This window comes from Notolepis coatsorum (genome assembly GCF_963971535.1).
Source record: "Notolepis coatsorum genome assembly, chromosome: 5".
NCBI lineage: Eukaryota > Metazoa > Chordata > Actinopteri > Aulopiformes > Paralepididae > Notolepis > Notolepis coatsorum.
The window spans coordinates 2,740,559-2,760,196 of NC_140169.1; the positions used below are offsets into that span (position 1 = coordinate 2,740,559).

Below are 19,638 nucleotides of genomic sequence, written 5' to 3' on the forward strand. Positions count from 1 at the left end.
ACTCCATATTAATCTAGATACATTTTCTTTAACACTTTAAATAATTTTAATTTATCTCCAGAGTTAAAGCATTAATTTTCACAGCCCTAGTTATAATATATCTGCCATGGAGAGAGGTCTGGCTATGCAAGACAGTGAAGACACTCAAGTGTAACAATATACTGACAGCTGACATTCATCTTTTATATTGGAGGTACCCAAACGAATGATAATCTTAGATTCAGATTATTTTATTGTCACATCTTTTTGTGTGTAGCCTACATACATTCAGAAAAATGTGAGATGCTTGTTTTTCCCGGCTCTTCAACCGTAGTAGATTTGTAAACATAGTACACAGCATACATTGAATCTATGTACAAGCAGGAGGAGGGGCCACTACCAAGAAGAAAAAAAGAGGAGGCCGCGTATGGACACCAAGCCATTCCAGTTCAGACACAGATGATACTGCCACCTGGTGATAGTCGGTCGGCATTGCAGTTCTAGTGTATGTGGATGTGCCAACGTGATGCAGATCGCTCCGGGCAAGTCTGTAGAACACTTGTCGAGCAAACACGTAATTTTCCGTTTTTGGCACAGAATGTGTTACGGTGCTTTTGTGTGTTTTATGCTCATGTGATCATTTAGAGTACTCTGTCCATTATTAGTCTGTTTGCTCGGTGGAAGTAGCTGTTCAGAGTTCTGTTGGATGTGGACCTGAGACCGCGGTACCGTCTGCCAGACGGCATGAGCTCAAACAGTTTGTGGTTCGGGTGGCTGGGGTCTTTCAGGATCCCGTGTGCCTTGCTGACGCACCGCTCGGTGACGCAAGTTCAACAAGCACCTTACCATGCCCAGTTCATACCCAGACAACCCCTATTCAAATAAATAATAAATGTAATCTATGAAGGGGAAGATGAGCACAGAAAAGAGTTGATCAGCGAGGCTAGCTGCTCCGTATCCACTTCCATTAATTTGTGCTGAGCTAGGCTAGCTGCTCCGTATCCGCTTCCATTCATTTGTGCTGAGCTAGCTAGGCTAGCTGCTCCGTATCCACTTCCATTAATTTGTGCTGAGCTAGGCTAGCTGCTCCGTATCCGCTTCCATTCATTTGTGCTGAGCTAGGCTAGCTGCTCCGTATCCGCTTCCATTCATTTGTGCTGAGCTAGGCTAGCTGCTCCGTATCCGCTTCCATTCATTTGTGCTGAGCTAGGCTAGCTGCTCCGTATCCGCTTCCATTCATTTGTAGCTGAGCTAGGCTAGCTGCTCCGTATCCGCTTCCATTCATTTGTAGCTGAGCTAGGCTAGCTGCTCCGTATCCGCTTCCATTCATTTGTGCTGAGCTAGGCTAGCTGCTCCGTATCCGCTTCCATTCATTTGTGCTGAGCTAGGCTAGCTGCTCCGTATCCGCTTCCATTAATTTGTGCTGAGCTAGGCTAGCTGCTCCGTATCCGCTTCCATTCATTTGTGCTGAGCTAGGCTAGCTGCTCCGTATCCGCTTCCATTCATTTGTAGCTGAGCTAGGCTAGCTGCTCCGTATCCGCTTCCATTCATTTGTGCTGAGCTAGGCTAGCTGCTCCGTATCCGCTTCCATTCATTTGTGCTGAGCTAGGCTAGCTGCTCCGTATCCGCTTCCATTCATTTGTGCTGAGCTAGGCTAGCTGCTCCGTATCCGCTTCCATTCATTTGTGCTGAGCTAGGCTAGCTCCTCCGTATCCGCTTCCATTAATTTGTGCTGAGCTAGGCTAGCTACTCCGTATCCGCTTCCATTCATTTGTGCTGAGCTAGGCAAGCTGCTCCGTATCCGCTTCCATTCATTTGTGCTGAGCTAGCTAGGCTAGCTGCTCCGTATCCGCTTCCATTCATTTGTGCTGAGCTAGGCTAGCTGCTCCGTATCCGCTTCCATTCATTTGTAGCTGAGCTAGGCTAGCTGCTCCGTATCCGCTTCCATTCATTTGTAGCTGAGCTAGGCTAGCTGCTCCGTATCCGCTTCCATTAATTTGTGCTGAGCTAGGCTAGCTGCTCCGTATCCGCTTCCATTCATTTGTGCTGAGCTAGGCTAGCTGCTCCGTATCCGCTTCCATTCATTTGTGCTGAACTAGGCTAGCTGCTCCGTATCCGCTTCCATTCATTTGTAGCTGAGCTAGGCTAGCTGCTCCGTATCCGCTTCCATTAATTTGTGCTGAGCCAGGCTAGCTGCTCCGTATCCGCTTCCATTCATTTGTGCTGAGCTAGGCTAGCTGCTCCGTATCCGCTTCCATTCATTTGTGCTGAGCTAGGCTAGCTCCTCCGTATCCGCTTCCATTCATTTGTGCTGAGCTAGGCTAGCTGCTCCGTATCCGCTTCCATTCATTTGTGCTGAGCTAGCTAGGCTAGCTGCTCCGTATCCGCTTCCATTCATTTGTGCTGAGCTAGGCTAGCTGCTCCGTATCCGCTTCCATTCATTTGTAGCTGAGCTAGGCTAGCTGCTCCGTATCCGCTTCCATTCATTTGTAGCTGAGCTAGGCTAGCTGCTCCATATCCGCTTCCATTAATTTGTGCTGAGCTAGGCTAGCTGCTCCGTATCCGCTTCCATTCATTTGTAGCTGAGCTAGGCTAGCTGCTCCGTATCCGCTTCCATTCATTTGTAGCTGAGCTAGGCTAGCTGCTTCGTATCCGCTTCCATTAATTTGTGCTGAGCTAGGCTAGCTGCTCCGTATCCGCTTCCATTCATTTGTGCTGAGCTAGGCTAGCTGCTCCGTATCCGCTTCCATTCATTTGTGCTGAGCTAGGCTAGCTGCTCCGTATCCGCTTCCATTCATTTGTAGCTGAGCTAGGCTAGCTGCTCCGTATCCGCTTCCATTCATGTGTGCTGAGCTAGGCTAGCTGCTCCGTATCCGCTTCCATTCATTTGTGCTGAGCTAGGCTAGCTGCTCCGTATCCGCTTCCATTCATTTGTAGCTGAGCTAGGCTAGCTGCTCCGTATCCGCTTCCATTAATTTGTGCTGAGCCAGGCTAGCTGCTCCGTATCCGCTTCCATTCATTTGTGCTGAGCTAAGCTAGCTTACAGCTGGATAGCTTTCTACTGAACGCACAGAGATTCTTTGCTGATCAAGAAGTGCCGACTCACCCCATTGTGAAAGTAGAAGACGGGCCGATTTGCATAAACAAACACAATGTTAGCGCGTCAGCAAACTTGAGCTTTTCCCAGGAAGTAGTCAGCAGTTTGAATTGAGGGGAAGCGATGGAGAAAAAGAGGTCAAGGGTCATCCCGTGATGTTTTTCACACAAGACTTCCCAATGTGTTGTGTGCAGACACCATCGTACAAATACTGTATATACCATTATATATATATATTTATTCTCACCGCATATTATATATCTATCCACACCATACTATATGTGTACATACATATCCTACTCTTACTATTTATGCTGCTGGCCAGTATGACTACTACCATACTGTCTTTATACCTGTATCACTGTACATATTATACTATAACTCTGTAGTCTGTACATCTGATTAGCACTAGACTCAGTAGTACTAATTTGTATATTTTGTACTCTGCTTAATCACCTGTACATTGTATATTACTATTGCACTTTACTGCTACATTTGCACTCTGTTTGGTTGCCAAACTTATTTTGTTGTACTGTATAATGACGATGCATTTGAATCTAATCTAATAATGTGATGGAGAGGGTTAGAACATAGACATACGGCACAGACTTCTAACAAGACTGGTTTGATCTTCAATGATTCTCTCATTGTAAGTACAGTCTATGTTTTTAACTTCAACTTCAACCATAAAAGAGGCCAGAGTCTGGAAGCCCCTCACGAAACAAGGACACAGGAAACAAATATTTTATTATTATTTTCTTTTTTTTTTAAGAACAGGGAGTAAGTACTGTAGGCCCATCTGTTTCCCTCTATCGACTGGCCAGAGTCCATTGACCATGTGACATCCTCTGCTGGCTTGTTGATAAGTCCCAGTGTGTTGTGTTGAGTCTACACTTCCCACACTCAGTGCAGCTCAGCTCGTCTAATCTCTCAAAGAACTGGTCGACACAAACATGTACGAGATTTGAAGGAGGTCCAGGCTCCAGGGTCACAGTTGGTCCTTTTTTACAGTCTTTCTCAGAGCCTTGATGTTGAACGTTGGACCGGGGCGATGACTTTGATGCAGGGCCAACCGCCGGAGGTTTCTAAGCACAATATTCTTCCACTGCTGCAACGGTTACCGCTGGGTCACATTTACATCTAGTCATTTAGCTGAACGCTTTTATCCAAAGCGACGTACAAGTTCTGTAATAAGACAAGTCAGCAGGAAGGGCACAACGCTTTCAGCTGAGAAACAATGTTCATCAGTGTTGAAACTTGGGTGCAGCAGTGTTGAGTGCATAGTAGTAGAGAGAGAGACATGTTACATTTACATTTAGTCATTTAGCTGACGTTTTTATCCAAAGCGACGTACAAGTTCTGTACGACAAGCCATCAGGAAGAGCACAACTCTATCAGCTGAGCAACAATGTTCATCAAACTGTCGAGTGCTACAGTGTAGGTTAGTTTATTAGGACAAGTGCATGACAGTAAGGTTAGTTAGGGTTAGATTTTATTTTTTATTTAGTATAGTATGTAGTAATATAGACGGAAGATTCATTGGTGGAAGAGTGCATGATAGTAGAAGACAATAAGAAGGTTAGTAGTTTTTTCGTTTTTTTCCCTTCTTTAATTTCAGATATTGATTGAAGAAGTGTGATTTTAGTCGACGGTGAAAGATTGGTAGTGTTTTGGCTGTCCTAACTGGTGGGAAGTTCGTTCCACCAGCAAGGACAGAGAATAGGCGGCTTCTCTTTGATGACCCTCCCAGAGCTCGGATAGGAGTGGGTCTGAATCTGAGGCGGCCAGAAGATGTAGAGCGGAGGGGTCTTGAGGGTGTGTAGTTAGAGACCATTGACCGGAGGCAGGCGGGAGCGGTTCCCTTCACTGCACGATCATGCGGGTCACGGCCTGGCCAGTCAGCTGTTCCATATCGCTGAGCCAATGGGAGTTCCTCCTGACCTGGAATGATCAAACACCACTTGACCCATTTGAAAAGGAACCTGGAGGACTTACCATTAACCCTTGTGATGGTGTTTGCGTTTTTTTGTTACTCACCCAGTGTTCGTGAGTCTGGTGGACCCACAACATTATTGGGATTTTAAAACGATTAAAAAAAATTGTTCAAGGAATTCATGTGAAAAATACTTAAGAGATGTTTTATCTCAATTACAAGCAATCTAGACAGCATACAGGTATATGGTTAATATTTGCTATTTACCTCTGCTAGATCACATTTATCAATAAAAGGCCTATTTGTTTTTTATGATAAAAATGTGATGTGAAAATTATAACCTGACATGGAATAAATCATGTTCATCTTGTAAAATATAAATGAAACAAGGTGGAGGCAGATAGTTACACTGTGAACCTTTTTGTTACATTTTTACCATATTTACTTAAATTCCACATGTTTGAGTCCAGTGTACCCTTCCTGCTGACTTGTTGTCATACATAACTTGCAAGTTGCTTTGGATGAAGGCGTCAGCTAAATTACTAAATGTAAATGTGTCCACTTAGATTAGAGTTTCTCTCTTTCCATCTTATCTATCTATTGATTTCCCTCTCTCTTTGTGTCTCTTGTTTCTTTGATTTGCATCATGATGAGTTGTTGATGAGTCGGCTGTTGTGCTGTCTTTCTTTGAAAGGGGATGTGAAACGAAGCCTGTTTTGCGAAGTGACTGTCTTCCTCTTTTTTGTCATTGCCAGTTGCTTCTCAAATTGCGTGTCTGAATCTTTGGGGAAAACCCATACAGACTAATAGACCCTCAAGGCAAGTCTCTCTTGTTGTTCACAAACACAGTAAAGTGAATCATGCACAGGGGTGACTTTGTCTTTAACGTTTAACTTCCTCAAAGTCCTCCAGACTAACTGTCAGATTAGTTATAGAATTAGCCTACTCTATACCAAAGAGCACTGTGCCTAAGCAGCATAGCCTAATTGTAACTACTTGTTGAACACACATGTCTGATTAACTGGAGTTGTGCTTAGTTGTAAAGTTGTAGACCGTAGAGTAGTTACCTCAATTAAAGTTTTTAATTTTAATAGACTTAGACGCTTGGTTTGTGGTTAAATCTGCTTAATATACAACACAGGTTTTGCACTCAGAAATAATTGTCGACCTCTCTCGCATCGGAGGACATTTTGCGTCTGCTTTTTGACATAGATCTCTTGTGGGCCCTACCCCCCCGATGCACATGCGTACAACCACTCCGTCTCTCCCATTGGCTTACAGAACTGAGAGGGCTCAGATGGACTATACTAGACAAACACGGCTAATGTGCACTTAAAAAATTTGAATGGTTATTTAAAAAGCTCTTCAGTACACAATTCAACTCCATTACTGAAAATCTCTCTAGTACTGGTCAGAACCTCATCATCAGGACAGAGCCTAGTACTGGTCAGAACCTCATCAGGACAGAGCCTAGTACTGGTCAGAACCTCATCAGGACAGAGCCTAGTACTGGTCAGAACCTCATCAGGACAGAGCCTAGTACTGGTCAGAACCTCATCATCAGGACAGAGCCTAGTACTGGTCAGAACCTCATCATCAGGACAGAGCCTAGTACTGGTCAGAACCTCATCATCAGGACAGAGCCTAGTACTGGTCAGAACCTCATCATCAGGACAGAGCCTAGTACTGGTCAGAACCTCATCAGGACAGAGCCTAGTACTGGTCAGAACCTTATCAGGACAGAGCCTAGTACTGGTCAGAACCTCATCAGGACAGAGCCTAGTACTGGTCAGAACCTCATCAGGACAGAGCCTAGTACTGGTCAGAACCTCATCAGGACAGAGCCTAGTACTGGTCAGAACCTCATCAGGACAGAGCCTAGTACTGGTCAGAACCTCATCAGGACAGAGCCTAGTACTGGTCAGAACCTCATCATCAGGACAGAGCCTAGTACTGGTCAGAACCTCATCAGGACAGAGCCTAGTACTGGTCAGAACCTCATCATCAGGACAGAGCCTAGTACTGGTCAGAACCTCATCAGGACAGAGCTTAGTACTGGTCAGAACCTCATCATCAGGACAGAGCCTAGTACTGGTCAGAACCTCATCAGGACAGAGCCTAGTACTGGTCAGACCCTTATTTTGTCTGGTTGCGAGTGTTTTGCCTATTGCCACAGTTTGTTTGTTGATGGCACTGGGTCTTCTCTGAATGAGTTCAGTTCACAGAATGTAGCCTACGGGGCTGTTAATGAAACTAAACCATTGTTTTATTCCTGAACCCTACTGCATCATATCTAATGGCTTCTCTGTCCCTGTAGGTTCGTCGTGAGTCCAAGGCCTGGTGCTGGTGCATGTGCCTGGGCCTGGCCCTCATGCTGTCCGGGGTGGTGGTGGGCGGAGTCTACCTGTACAGATACTACATCTTGGAGGTGAGTAGCCGGTCACCGGTCCGTACGGCCTCTTCGGTAGGAGGTTCAGTAGTCTTAACGTTTACAGTGTAGATGACTGAGTAGCCATTGTCTGGGAACCCCTTCAGTCCAGGGGCGTAATTTGCGGGGGGATCCCCGGAAAATGTCCCCCGCATGATTTCAGAATGCAGTATTTGTCCCCCCCATGTTTTTACCCCCAAACCGCTGCTGCAACTGCGCGGCCTGGCGGCCAGCACTGTGACTCGCTAGTCACTACTACACAGTGCCGGCACTGCAGATTTACCCTACTCTTGGAATTCATTGCCAGATCCTCAAAGTCATACATAGGGGCGCTGTCTCGATAATGCAGTGTTATTAAAGCAGCGTGTAGCCGACGCATGAACCAGTTGGAAGCGTCAACGCGGAACTGGAAATCCGTTGGTAAAGAAATAGCGGCCTGGAATCATTTTTGGGACGCTCTCAATTCGCAGTAAAGGAATATATCTGCGGTTTCCCTAACAAGCCAGCCGATTCTACTATGAGTCATGACATTTGACATAGTCTATGACATCATACTACCCCCCCTACCCCCCCCCTGCGACGTCACTGACCACGCCCCCTAATATGTCCCCCCCACCGCTAGGAACAAAGTTCCGCGCCTGCTTCAGTCATCTTAAAATCGCCGGATATCTACTGTCTCTACCAAGTTTTATTGAGTATGTTTAGCATTGGGTGGATTCATAATTTACTCAAATCTTTTTTGATAAAGGGCGTAACTTCACTGACGTTCTCTACAACCAAAAAATTCACGGAAGCGGCCAATTTAAACTCACACGCAGACGGTAGTGTAAGTATTCCTGGGGTGGACAACATAAAAACACTCAGTTACTATTCTTATTTCCACAACGCTGCATGCTAGCTGCTCACTTTTCTTTGGTAGCTAGCTTGCCATTGTAGCTTTCCCAAAATCCACCAGGTGTGATCCAAGCCCTTCCGGAAGCGCTGTAATCCAGCATGGAAAAGCAGTGTTCTTTTTCGAGACTTTTTGAAACTACTAAATCCAACTGTGAATTTCTTCTGGGATCATTTACCCATAATATCCATGTTGGAAGTAGCCGCTGTTGTTGCCGTTGGGGCAGTTGAAGCCTATTACCGAGGGCAATATGTATCCCATGATTCATTAGTTGAGTCTGTGAATGACAACTGAGCTTATCCATAATGGTCATGGATAAGAAAATAACACAAGACTCACCTCACCTCATTTGCTTTAGTTTTATATTTGGGCAACAGAGTACCTTCTGGTGATATTACTGTATATCACATTCACACTCAAGGGATTTGGATTGATTTAAAAAAATGGCAAATATATGCTTCTTCAGTGCAAGGGTTCAGTTGTAGAGTCAAAATACCCGATATATATGTTAGTCGGTAGTTTATAATGGCTAACTTTTGAGGCGGTTACAGCTGTGATTATTACAACCGATGATATTGTTAGAGCGTTGTTGATTGTGTTTCTTTTTCTGAATAGTATCGTCAATACGGCGTTTGTTGGCAGCAAGTTATACCAGGTTAAAGCCATTAACGCTCTTAAGCAGGTACTGTAGGATGAGCCTGTGATGTCAAAGGCAACATGCACACATTGTTGCCATGGTTTCCTGATGTTCTCTCGGTCTTCCCCCTCCCCTCCTTTACCCACCCCCTCTCTCCTCTCTTCTGCTCCTCTTCTCTCCTCTCCTCCCTCCAGGAGGGCCAGGTGTTTGTGTGTGGAGTTAAATACCGCGAAGAAGACTTCATGATGCCAGAGGGAGAGGATGTAAGATTCCACACCAGAAATAGTTGAAAATCACACTTGGAAAAATTGTAAAAACACACTAGAAATCCATGGACTAGAGATTCGGGGGTATTACGGGAAAGAGCTTTAAATTTGGAGAGAGATATTTAGCCCAAAGTTAACATGACATGTTTTGGTATCTATCTACGGATTCCTCGCAATCTTTAGTTTCATATGATATGACCGCACGCTATCTTAAGAACTGAGCCCACTACCGAATTAACTTAATTAATTAAGGACTGAGGAGGCGTTATAATTCTAATGTGAGGTAGAGTAATAATTGTGATATAACCTATAGTTTTATTGTTCACTTGCTAGAAATACCAGAACCAATCAAATAAATTGCATTACTTATTTAAACAAGACAATTTATTTTAAAAGATGTAAATATATATATATCTGTCTACCTTGTTTTATTCATTGTGTATGTATTACTACTAGTGCATTCTGGTCAGGTATAATTATTTTCTTTATGATAAATGGGCTATATATTTGTATATATATTAAACAGGAAGCCGGACCAGCACTCTCAGATTTCAGCAGCCGGATACATACATGTTTCAGAACCAATGTGTTCCTTCTTCAGTGTTGATGGCTAGCAGTATTCATTTAGACAAATTGGTGGTTATATAACAGGGTAGGCAGGAAATGACATCAAACACAGGTGTGCCTGGGATTACGGGTCAACTTTGGCCCTAGGAAGGACATTTAAATATAGTAAATTCCTAAATACAAAAATACCAGAAACAAAATACATCTTACACATAGTTACTAGGGCTAAATAGATGAGTGTCCATATTTGCAAAACGAAAATTCTCTTATGAGCAGAGCAACATTAGAAAACAATTCTGCATACATAAAAACAATGATAATAATCGTGAAATCATAATAATGATGGTAAAAGGCACTTATAGGAAACAGGTTAACACATTCTCTTCATTCATTCCCCTTGGTTCAATGCAATTGAACAAATGAACATTCACGTTGCAATAATTTGGTAAAATTGTATGTATCCGGCTGCAATTAAAATTTGAAATCTGAGAGTGCTGGTCCGGCTTCCTGCTTTATTCTACATTCAACTTCGGGATTACAGCACCCAGTGTCAACCATTGTGAGCACGGTCTAACTTGACTTTTATATATATTAAACTAAATAAGACTCGTGCACATCTAGTTGGACCCCGACTGGAGGTGCAGGTCAGCGCAAGAGAGATATATAAATCTAAAAGAAGAATACCTTCAAGAGAAAGAAGGGACTGCACACTCATCAGGACTTTTTTTTATTGCACAACGCGTTTAGCTTCTGCTTCCTCAGGTGCTATGTATAGCACCTGAGGAAGCAGAAGCACCTGAGGAAGCAGAAGCGAAACGCGTTGTGCAGGCACGCGGGAAGTGATTCTGACTTGGGGGTGCAGGGTGCGGTCGAGTCAGAGATAAATAATAATAATACCGTCATATTAAATGCATGCGCGAAGCGCATCATTTATGATTTTCCATTCATTTGAAAGATCAATATTTTACACTACAACAGACAAGCTTGAACACCAACATGGACAGTTCACACACGAAATGCAGCAGTTTTGTCACAACAACTGTATGGTGACTATCCAAACATACTGCAGTCACCGAGAGACTAACACGGGGAAATAATGGTACCTGCCAGACGCGCCGCTCGCCACATAACCACGGATCCAGGATACTGTGTTTGGTTAGTTTATTGTAGTTAAAACAGTTCATATAGTATCATAAAATAGAATGAGTCACAGTTTGATTCATCATAGTGTAGCGTGCGTGCGCTCAGCAAAGTGTGACTTCCCCGTTCACTCCCTCCACGTCTGTAGTGGGCGTCGCCGATGTGTGTGTGGACTGTCTGTGCCGCGCTGCAATTGTGCGTCACCACGTCAGACTCAGATCAGTTACACTCCGCGCCAGCAGGGGGTGCTCCCGCACCCGCCGCACCTCTAGTTGCCGCGTCCTTGGCGTTGTGCAAAAAAAAAAAAGCTAAAACCAGTCCTGAGGAGTGTGCGGCCCCTTCTTTCTTTTGAAGGTATTCTTCTTTTAGATTTATTTGTATATATATGTTTGGCATAGAACACAATTTTGACTACAATACAATATTGGTCTTTTAAGTAAACTTGTGGTTTTATTATAGATTTATTTTCTTGTGAGACTTCTTCAGAAAGCTACCCTGCAGTGACCTGGCAACGCTTTGCAGTGGCCTTTTTGTTGTTGTTGTTGTTGTTGTTGTTGTTGTTGTTATTGATTGACTAACTGAACCCATTGACCCACAGGTGGAGGTGGACCTGCCCATGCAGTACCGGCTCCGTCAGCTGGAGGAGATCATCCGCGTGCTGGAGGAGGAGCAGGTGGAGCTCATCAACGTCCCTGTGCCCGAGTTCTCCGACACCGACCCCGCTGACATCGTCCACGACTTCCAGAGGGTGAGGAGGAGGCTGGTCCCCCTGGTGCTCTGTCCCCCTGGTGCTCTGTCCCCCTGGTGCTCTGTCCCCCTGGTGCTCTGCCCCCTGGTGCTCTGTCCCCTGGTGCTCTGTCCCCCTGGTGCTCTGTCCCCCTGGTGCTCTGTCCCCCTGGTGCTCTGCCCCCCTGGTGCTCTGTCCCCCTGGTGCTCTGTCCCCTGGTCCTCCTGGTGCTCTGTCCCCTGGTGCTCTGCCCCCCTGGTGCTCTGCCCCCCTGGTGCTCTGTCCCCCTGGTGCTCTGTCCCCCTGGTCCCCCTGGTGCTCTGTCCCCTGGTGCTCTGTCCTCCTGGTGCTCTGTCCTCCTGGTGCTCTGACCCCTGGTCCTCCTGGTGCTCTGTCCCCTGGTGCTCTGTCCCCCTGGTGCTCTGTCCTCCTGGTGCTCTGACCCCTGGTCCCCCTGGTGCTCTGTCCCCTGGTGCTCTGTCCCCCTGGTGCTCTGTCCCCTGGTGCTCTGTCCCCCTGGTGCTCTGTCCCCTGGTGCTCTGTCCCCCTGGTGCTCTGTCCCCTGGTGCTCTGTCCCCTGGTGCTCTGCCCCCTGGTCCCCCTGGTGCTCTGTCCCCCTGGTGCTCTGTCCCCTGGTGCTCTGCCCCCCTGGTGCTCTGTCCCCCTGGTGCTCTGTCCTCCTGGTGCTCTGTCCCCCTGGTGCTCTGCCCCCTGGTGCTCTGTCCCCCTGGTGCTCTGTCCCCTGGTGCTCTGTCCCCCTGGTGCTCTGTCCCCTGGTGCTCTGTCCCCCTGGTGCTCTGTCCCCTGGTGCTCTGTCCCCTGGTGCTCTGCCCCCTGGTCCCCCTGGTGCTCTGTCCCCCTGGTGCTCTGTCCCCTGGTGCTCTGCCCCCCTGGTGCTCTGTCCCCCTGGTGCTCTGTCCCCCTGGTGCTCTGTCCTCCTGGTGCTCTGTCCCCTGGTGCTCTGTCCCCCTGGTGCTCTGTCCCCTGGTGCTCTGTCCCCTGGTCCTCCTGGTGCTCTGTCCCCCTGGTGCTCTGTCCCCCTGGTGCTCTGTCCCCCTGGTCCTCCTGGTGCTCTGTCCCCCTGGTGCTCTGTCCCCCTGGTGCTCTGACCCCTGGTCCCCCTGGTGCTCTGTCCCCTGGTGCTCTGTCCCCCTGGTGCTCTGTCCCCCTGGTGCTCTGCCCCCCTGGTGCTCTGTCCCCCTGGTGCTCTGTCCCCCTGGTGCTCTGTCCCCCTGGTGCTCTGACCCCTGGTGCTCTGCCCCCTGGTGCTCTGACCCCTGGTGCTCTGCCCCCTGGTCCCCCTGGTGCTCTGCCCCCTGGTGCTCTGCCCCCTGGTGCTCTGCCCCCTGGTCCTCCTGGTGCTCTGCCCCCTGGTCCTCCTGGTGCTCTGCCCCCTGGTGCTCTGCCCCCTGGTCCTCCTGGTGCTCTGCCCCCCTGGTGCTCTGTCCCCCTGGTGCTCTGCCCCCCTGGTGCTCTGACCCCTGGTGCTCTGCCCCCCTGGTGCTCTGCCCCCTGGTCCTCCTGGTGCTCTGTCCCCCTGGTGCTCTGTCCCCCTGGTGCTCTGCCCCCCTGGTGCTCTGCCCCCTGGTGCTCTGCCCCCTGGTCCTCCTGGTGCTCTGCCCCCTGGTGCTCTGCCCCCCTGGTGCTCTGCCCCCTGGTCCTCCTGGTGCTCTGCCCCCTGGTGCTCTGCCCCCTGGTGCTCTGCCCCCTGGTGCTCTGCCCCCTGGTCCTCCTGGTGCTCTGCCCCTTGGTCCTCCTGGTGCTCTGCCCCCTGGTCCTCCTGGTGCTCTGCCCCCTGGTGCTCTGCCCCCTGGTCCTCCTGGTGCTCTGCCCCCTGGTCCTCCTGGTGCTCTGCCCCCTGGTCCTCCTGGTGCTCTGCCCCCTGGTCCTCCTGGTGCTCTGCCCCCTGGTGCTCTGCCCCCCTGGTGCTCTGCCCCCTGGTGCTCTGCCCCCCTGGTACTCTGTCCCCCTGGTGCTCTGCCCCCTGGTGCTCTGCCCCCCTGGTGCTCTGCCCCCCTGGTGCTCTGTCCCCTGGTGCTCTGCCCCCTGGTGCTCTGCCCCCCTGGTGCTCTGCCCCCCTGGTGCTCTGCCCCCTGGTGCTCTGTCCCCCTGGTGCTCTGCCCCCTGGTCCTCCTGGTGCTCTGCCCCCTGGTCCTCCTGGTGCTCTGCCCCCTGGTCCTCCTGGTGCTCTGCCCCCTGGTGCTCTGCCCCCTGGTCCTCCTGGTGCTCTGCCCCCTGGTCCTCCTGGTGCTCTGCCCCCTGGTGCTCTGCCCCCTGGTGCTCTGCCCCCTGGTGCTCTGCCCCCTGGTCCTCCTGGTGCTCTGCCCCCTGGTCCTCCTGGTGCTCTGACCCCTGGTGCTCTGCCCCCTGGTCCTCCTGGTGCTCTGCCCCCTGGTGCTCTGCCCCCTGGTCCTCCTGGTGCTCTGCCCCCTGGTCCTCCTGGTGCTCTGACCCCTGGTGCTCTGCCCCCTGGTCCTCCTGGTGCTCTGCCCCCTGGTCCTCCTGGTGCTCTGCCCCCTGGTCCTCCTGGTGCTCTGCCCCCTGGTCCTCCTGGTGCTCTGCCCCCTGGTGCTCTGCCCCCTGGTCCTCCTGGTGCTCTGCCCCCTGGTCCTCCTGGTGCTCTGCCCCCTGGTCCTCCTGGTGCTCTGCCCCCTGGTCCTCCTGGTGCTCTGCCCCCTGGTCCTCCTGGTGCTCTGCCCCCTGGTCCTCCTGGTGCTCTGCCCCCTGGTCCTCCTGGTGCTCTGCCCCCTGGTGCTCTGCCCCCTGGTGCTCTGCCCCCTGGTGCTCCTGGTGCTCTGACCCCTGGTGCTCTGCCCCCTGGTCCTCCTGGTGCTCTGCCCCCTGGTGCTCTGCCCCCTGGTCCTCCTGGTGCTCTGCCCCCTGGTCCTCCTGGTGCTCTGTCCTCCTGGTGCTCTGCCCCCTGGTCCTCCTGGTGCTCTGCCCCCTGGTGCTCCTGGTGCTCTGCCCCCTGGTGCTCTGCCCCCTGGTCCTCCTGGTGCTCTGCCCCCTGGTCCTCCTGGTGCTCTGCCCCCTGGTCCTCCTGGTGCTCTGCCCCCTGGTGCTCTGCCCCCTGGTCCTCCTGGTGCTCTGCCCCCTGGTCCTCCTGGTGCTCTGCCCCCTGGTCCTCCTGGTGCTCTGCCCCCTGGTGCTCCTGGTGCTCTGCCCCCTGGTCCTCCTGGTGCTCTGCCCCCTGGTGCTCTGCCCCCTGGTGCTCTGACCCCTGGTGCTCTGCCCCCTGGTCCTCCTGGTGCTCTGCCCCCTGGTGCTCCTGGTGCTCTGCCCCCTGGTGCTCTGCCCCCTGGTGCTCTGCCCCCTGGTCCTCCTGGTGCTCTGCCCCCTGGTCCTCCTGGTGCTCTGCCCCCTGGTGCTCTGCCCCCTGGTCCTCCTGGTGCTCTGCCCCCTGGTGCTCCTGGTGCTCTGCCCCCTGGTCCTCCTGGTGCTCTGCCCCCTGGTCCTCCTGGTGCTCTGCCCCCCTGGTCCTCCTGGTGCTCTGCCCCCTGGTGCTCTGCCCCCTGGTCCTCCTGGTGCTCTGCCCCCTGGTCCTCCTGGTGCTCTGCCCCCTGGTGCTCTGCCCCCTGGTGCTCTGCCCCCTGGTGCTCCTGGTGCTCTGCCCCCTGGTGCTCTGCCCCCTGGTGCTCTGCCCCCTGGTGCTCTGCCCCCTGGTGCTCCTGGTGCTCTGCCCCCTGGTGCTCTGCCCCCTGGTGCTCTGCCCCCTGGTGCTCCACACTTCTGTCTGCAGCATTTCTGCTCTGGACTCTTTTTTTTTCTTTTTTTTGAACCAACACGCATAACTATCACAACAAATTGATAAAAGTAAAAACAATATACATACATACATATATCTACATACACACATACAAATAAAAATAAACCAAAACATAGAATTGGGTTCGAGAAGGGGCAGAAAGAAGCTGTGCTTATCTCGTCCTGCCCCTTCCTTACACCACACAATTAACACATTCTTGCTCTCTATCTATAGTAAATTATCAAAAAAATAAAAATGATTAAATATTCATATAGATACATATATATTCGGTATACAGTGTTATTGTTCCCAAACATCCAAGATCCCAAACCTTTGACAATTCCTGGCATTTTCTAGGGCCTGTCTCTCTTTGCTCATCACTGTCTTCTCTCTCTCCCTCTATAGAGGCTGACAGCGTATCTGGATCTGAGTCTGAACAAGTGCTACGTCATCCCCCTGAACACCTCCATCGTCATGCCCCCCAAAGACCTCCTGGAGCTGCTGGTCAACCTCAAGGTAAGTCTTGGTTTATCAGCGCCACCTACACTTAAAGTATATATTTTTTAAGTATAGTGTGTATACTCGTTATGTACTCAAAATGTTGCGTTAACCACTTAAATTGTACTAAGTTGTACCAAAGATGAGCTTGAAATGATACTTTTGATGTATTTTGGGTTATAATATCAAAATATTATACTTTTAATAATTTACTAAAGTAAGTTTGGTATTTTAGTTTATTTGACAATTGCTCAAATACATGTTACAACAAGTCATGCATCCTAAAATAATAATAATAATAATAATAATAATAATAATAATAATATAATAAACTTTATTTGTATAGCACTTTTCATACAGAAGTTGCAGTTCAAAGTGCTTCACAACAGTGAAAAATACAGCCATAAGCGAGCATAAAAAAAGATAGAGAGGTAGCAAGGTAAGGTAAATCACAGTGTTTCACATTAGGACCTAGTATCCCAATAGGCCTTTCTGTTTACAGTTTCATTCAGTAATACAAATAATAAAAATAGAATAGACAGAGTAAAAACAAAGTGTGGTTGGATTCAGTTTAAAAATAGGCTAAAAATGATCAAATAGAACGGACATACAACAGGGTATTTAACATACAACAGTGCATCAGTAAGACGTGTGATAAAATAGTTCAATTTTGAATTACAACAGAGCAGTGCTCTTAAAATTACATTTACATTTACATTTAGTCATTTAGCTGACGCTTTTATCCAAAGCGACTTACAAGTTCTGTACGACAAGACCGCAAGAAGGGTACAACTCAGCTGAGTAACAATGTTTATCAAAGTGTTGCGTGTTACAGTGTAGGTTAGTTTATTAGGACAAGTGCATGACAGTAAGGTTAGTCAGGGTTCGTTTTTTCTTTTTTTTAACAGTGCATAGAACCAACACATGAATTTGATAGGAAGTGTAGGTAGGGTAAGAATAGTGCAGGTAAAGTACAATTTGTGTCAGGATATCCCTGATGTTTCATTTAAATGCCTGAGCAAAGAGATAGGTTTTAAGCTGTCTTTTGATGATGTCTACTAGCGAGTTGGCTTCCCTGATGTTTTGGGGTAGTTTGTTCCATAGTTTTGGGGCATAGTTGATAAAGGCTGCATTACCGATCCTCTTTTGACTGTTTCTGGGAGCCTCTAGTAGTCCAGCAGCTGATGATCGCACTGTTCTTGCTGGCCTGTAATTTATTAGAGTGTTGGCGATATAGCTAGGTCCCTGTCCATTTAGAGCTTTGTATGTAAGGAGAAGGACCTTGAAGTCAATTCTAAATGTTACAGGAAGCCAGTGTAGAGCAGCTAAGACTGGACTAATGTGCTCTCTCCTTTTGGTTCTAGTAAGCAGTCGGGCTGCAGAGTTTTGGATTAGCTGAAGCCTCTCTGTGGTTTTCTTAGGGAGACCTGTAAAAAGTGCATTACAGTGGTCTAACCGGCTAGATATGAATGCATGAATTAGCTTCTCAGCATCATTTTGATTAATAAATGGTCGTACTTTTGCTATATTTCTGAGATGGAAGAACGATGTTTTGGTCACTTTGTTAATATGAGAATTGAAGTTCAGTTCTGAATCTATGATAACCCCAAGACTAGTGACCTCAGATTTGATCCAAGGGGTTAGTCCTCCCAGGTTCTTTATTAACACTTTGGATGCCAGCGACGCGTTTTGTCGTTAGTTCATGCCGACCTATGAATGCCACCAACGCTATATAGCGTTTGTTTGTCGTATTTTTTTATTTATTGGCGATTTGAATTCATATTTCATCAATCGAGCCTCAGGTTAGTGCTGCAGAGTCTCTCTGAGCTCAATTGGGAAGATACCGCCCCCTATCGTCTCTCCCTGTGTAACTGCACCCCATTAGTTTAGACCAGGGGTGCCCAACCGTTTTTGAACCAAGATCTACTTTTTAATTTACCACCTAGCCTAGAGCTACCAGCCAAAATTGTATATTGTAAGCCATCATATGAGGCTTTATAAAAGCAGCATAATGAACACAAATCTGTCGGTGCCGAATCCGACCTCATCTTAAATAACAAACAGCATTGCATGTTGTAGTTAACAAGGAAAGGCAGAGTTGATTTTCCAATTTTAATTTTAATTTTTTTAATACTCAAATTTTATTAATCGAGATCTACTTGAAATCAGCCCGCGATCTACCTGTCGATCGCAATCGACTGGTTGGGCACCACTGGTTTAGACTCATAAATGGGCAGAACAATTACAAAGTTTTTGTGTATGCCAGAATATTCCAGTAAATGCCGTTTATCACGGAATCTTTATATTTTCCTGAAAAACAAGGGCTTTTCAAAATGCTATAAAACGGAAATGAAGCAATTAAAAAAACAATCCGTTTCGACAATGTTGACTGCAAACAAGTCATTGATAAGCGACGGGCAGATTAGACACATAGCCATAATTTAAAACAGAGATTATGCGTTCACAACGCTATAATTGAAGTGGGTGCAGGCATTCAGCCCGGTAAGTACGACAACCCCCTGGTGGCTCTGAAAGTGTTAACGTTTCTTTTTTTGTTTTGGGGCCGATGATTAGAATTTCAGTTCTGTTCTTGTTTAGTTTCAGGAAGTTCTTTATTGCCAATAAGCAGTTTGTGGTGGAGTTAATAGCTGTATCATTTGGTTCAGCAGATATGTACAGTTGTGTATCATCCGCATAGCTATGGAAACCTACATTATGTTCTCTGATGATATCACCCAGCGGTATTCTGTACTTCTGTATGACAACTATTAAAGAAACTTGGGTAACATGTAAATGGAGAAGAGTAAAGGACCTAAGCAACTCCCTTGTGTAACTCCATAGTTGTTGTCATATATCTCAGACATGTGGCCTCCTAGTTTAACATAGAATTTCCTCCCTCTGATGTATGTTTTAAACCAGCTTAGCACATAGTCTGAGAAACCGACAAGGTTTTCAAGACGATTGATTAGAATATCATGATCGATTGTATCGAATTCTGCACTGAGATCTAGCAGGATAAGGATGGAGACCTTATTCTCATCAGAGTTTAGTCTGAGGTCACTGATTATTTTGGTGAGGCCAGTTTCAGTGCTATGATATTTTCTGAATCCCGATTGAAATTCTTCTAAGATGTTGTTTTCTTCGAGAAAGGAATTAATTTGACCTGAAACTATCTTTTCAAGTACTTTACTAATGAATGGTAGGTTATATATTGGTCGATAGTTTGCCAGTACATTACTATCCAAGTTAGTTTTTTTTAGTAATGGCTTTACAACTGCTGTTTTAAAGGCATCTGGGGAAATACCAGTTCTAAGGGAAGTGTTGATATCTAGCACAGGGCTTGAAACACTATTAAACACCCGTTTGAAGAAAGCTGTAGGTATAGGATCAATGACTGAGGTGGAGGAGTTACACTCTGAGACAGTTTTGCAGAGTTCATCTAATGTGATGCATGTGAATCATCTCATGGTTACATTGCACGGTTTGCCGTAATCAGCTTTATTTCCATTGTGAGTAATGCTGGCCCTGATCAAGGTTATTTTGTTGTTAAAGAATAGTGCAAGTTCTTCACACTTAACCGTTGATGATGGTGTAGGGGCAGTGTTGAGTAGCAGATTAATAGTGGAAAAAAGGATTATGAAAAAAAGAAAAAAAAGATCAACGATGGCGCAAGAAAGTCACACTTATTTCCATTGTGGTCCTTGGACTCAGCAGCACATAGTATTTACA

General features: G+C 47.7%; 1 protein-coding gene across 1 annotated transcript in view; it reads left to right on the top strand.

Annotated features, from left to right (window-relative positions):
* Positions 1-19,638, top strand: part of LOC311228949 (integral membrane protein 2B-like) — a 75,155-nt gene that overhangs the window by 40,057 nt on the left and 15,460 nt on the right. The window contains exons 2-5 of the mRNA XM_084314911.1: positions 7,327-7,437; positions 9,161-9,229; positions 11,538-11,687; positions 15,817-15,927. Of these exons, the coding sequence (XP_084171037.1) occupies positions 7,327-7,437; positions 9,161-9,229; positions 11,538-11,687; positions 15,817-15,927 (441 nt within the window). The remainder of the gene's footprint in view (positions 1-7,326; positions 7,438-9,160; positions 9,230-11,537; positions 11,688-15,816; positions 15,928-19,638) is intronic.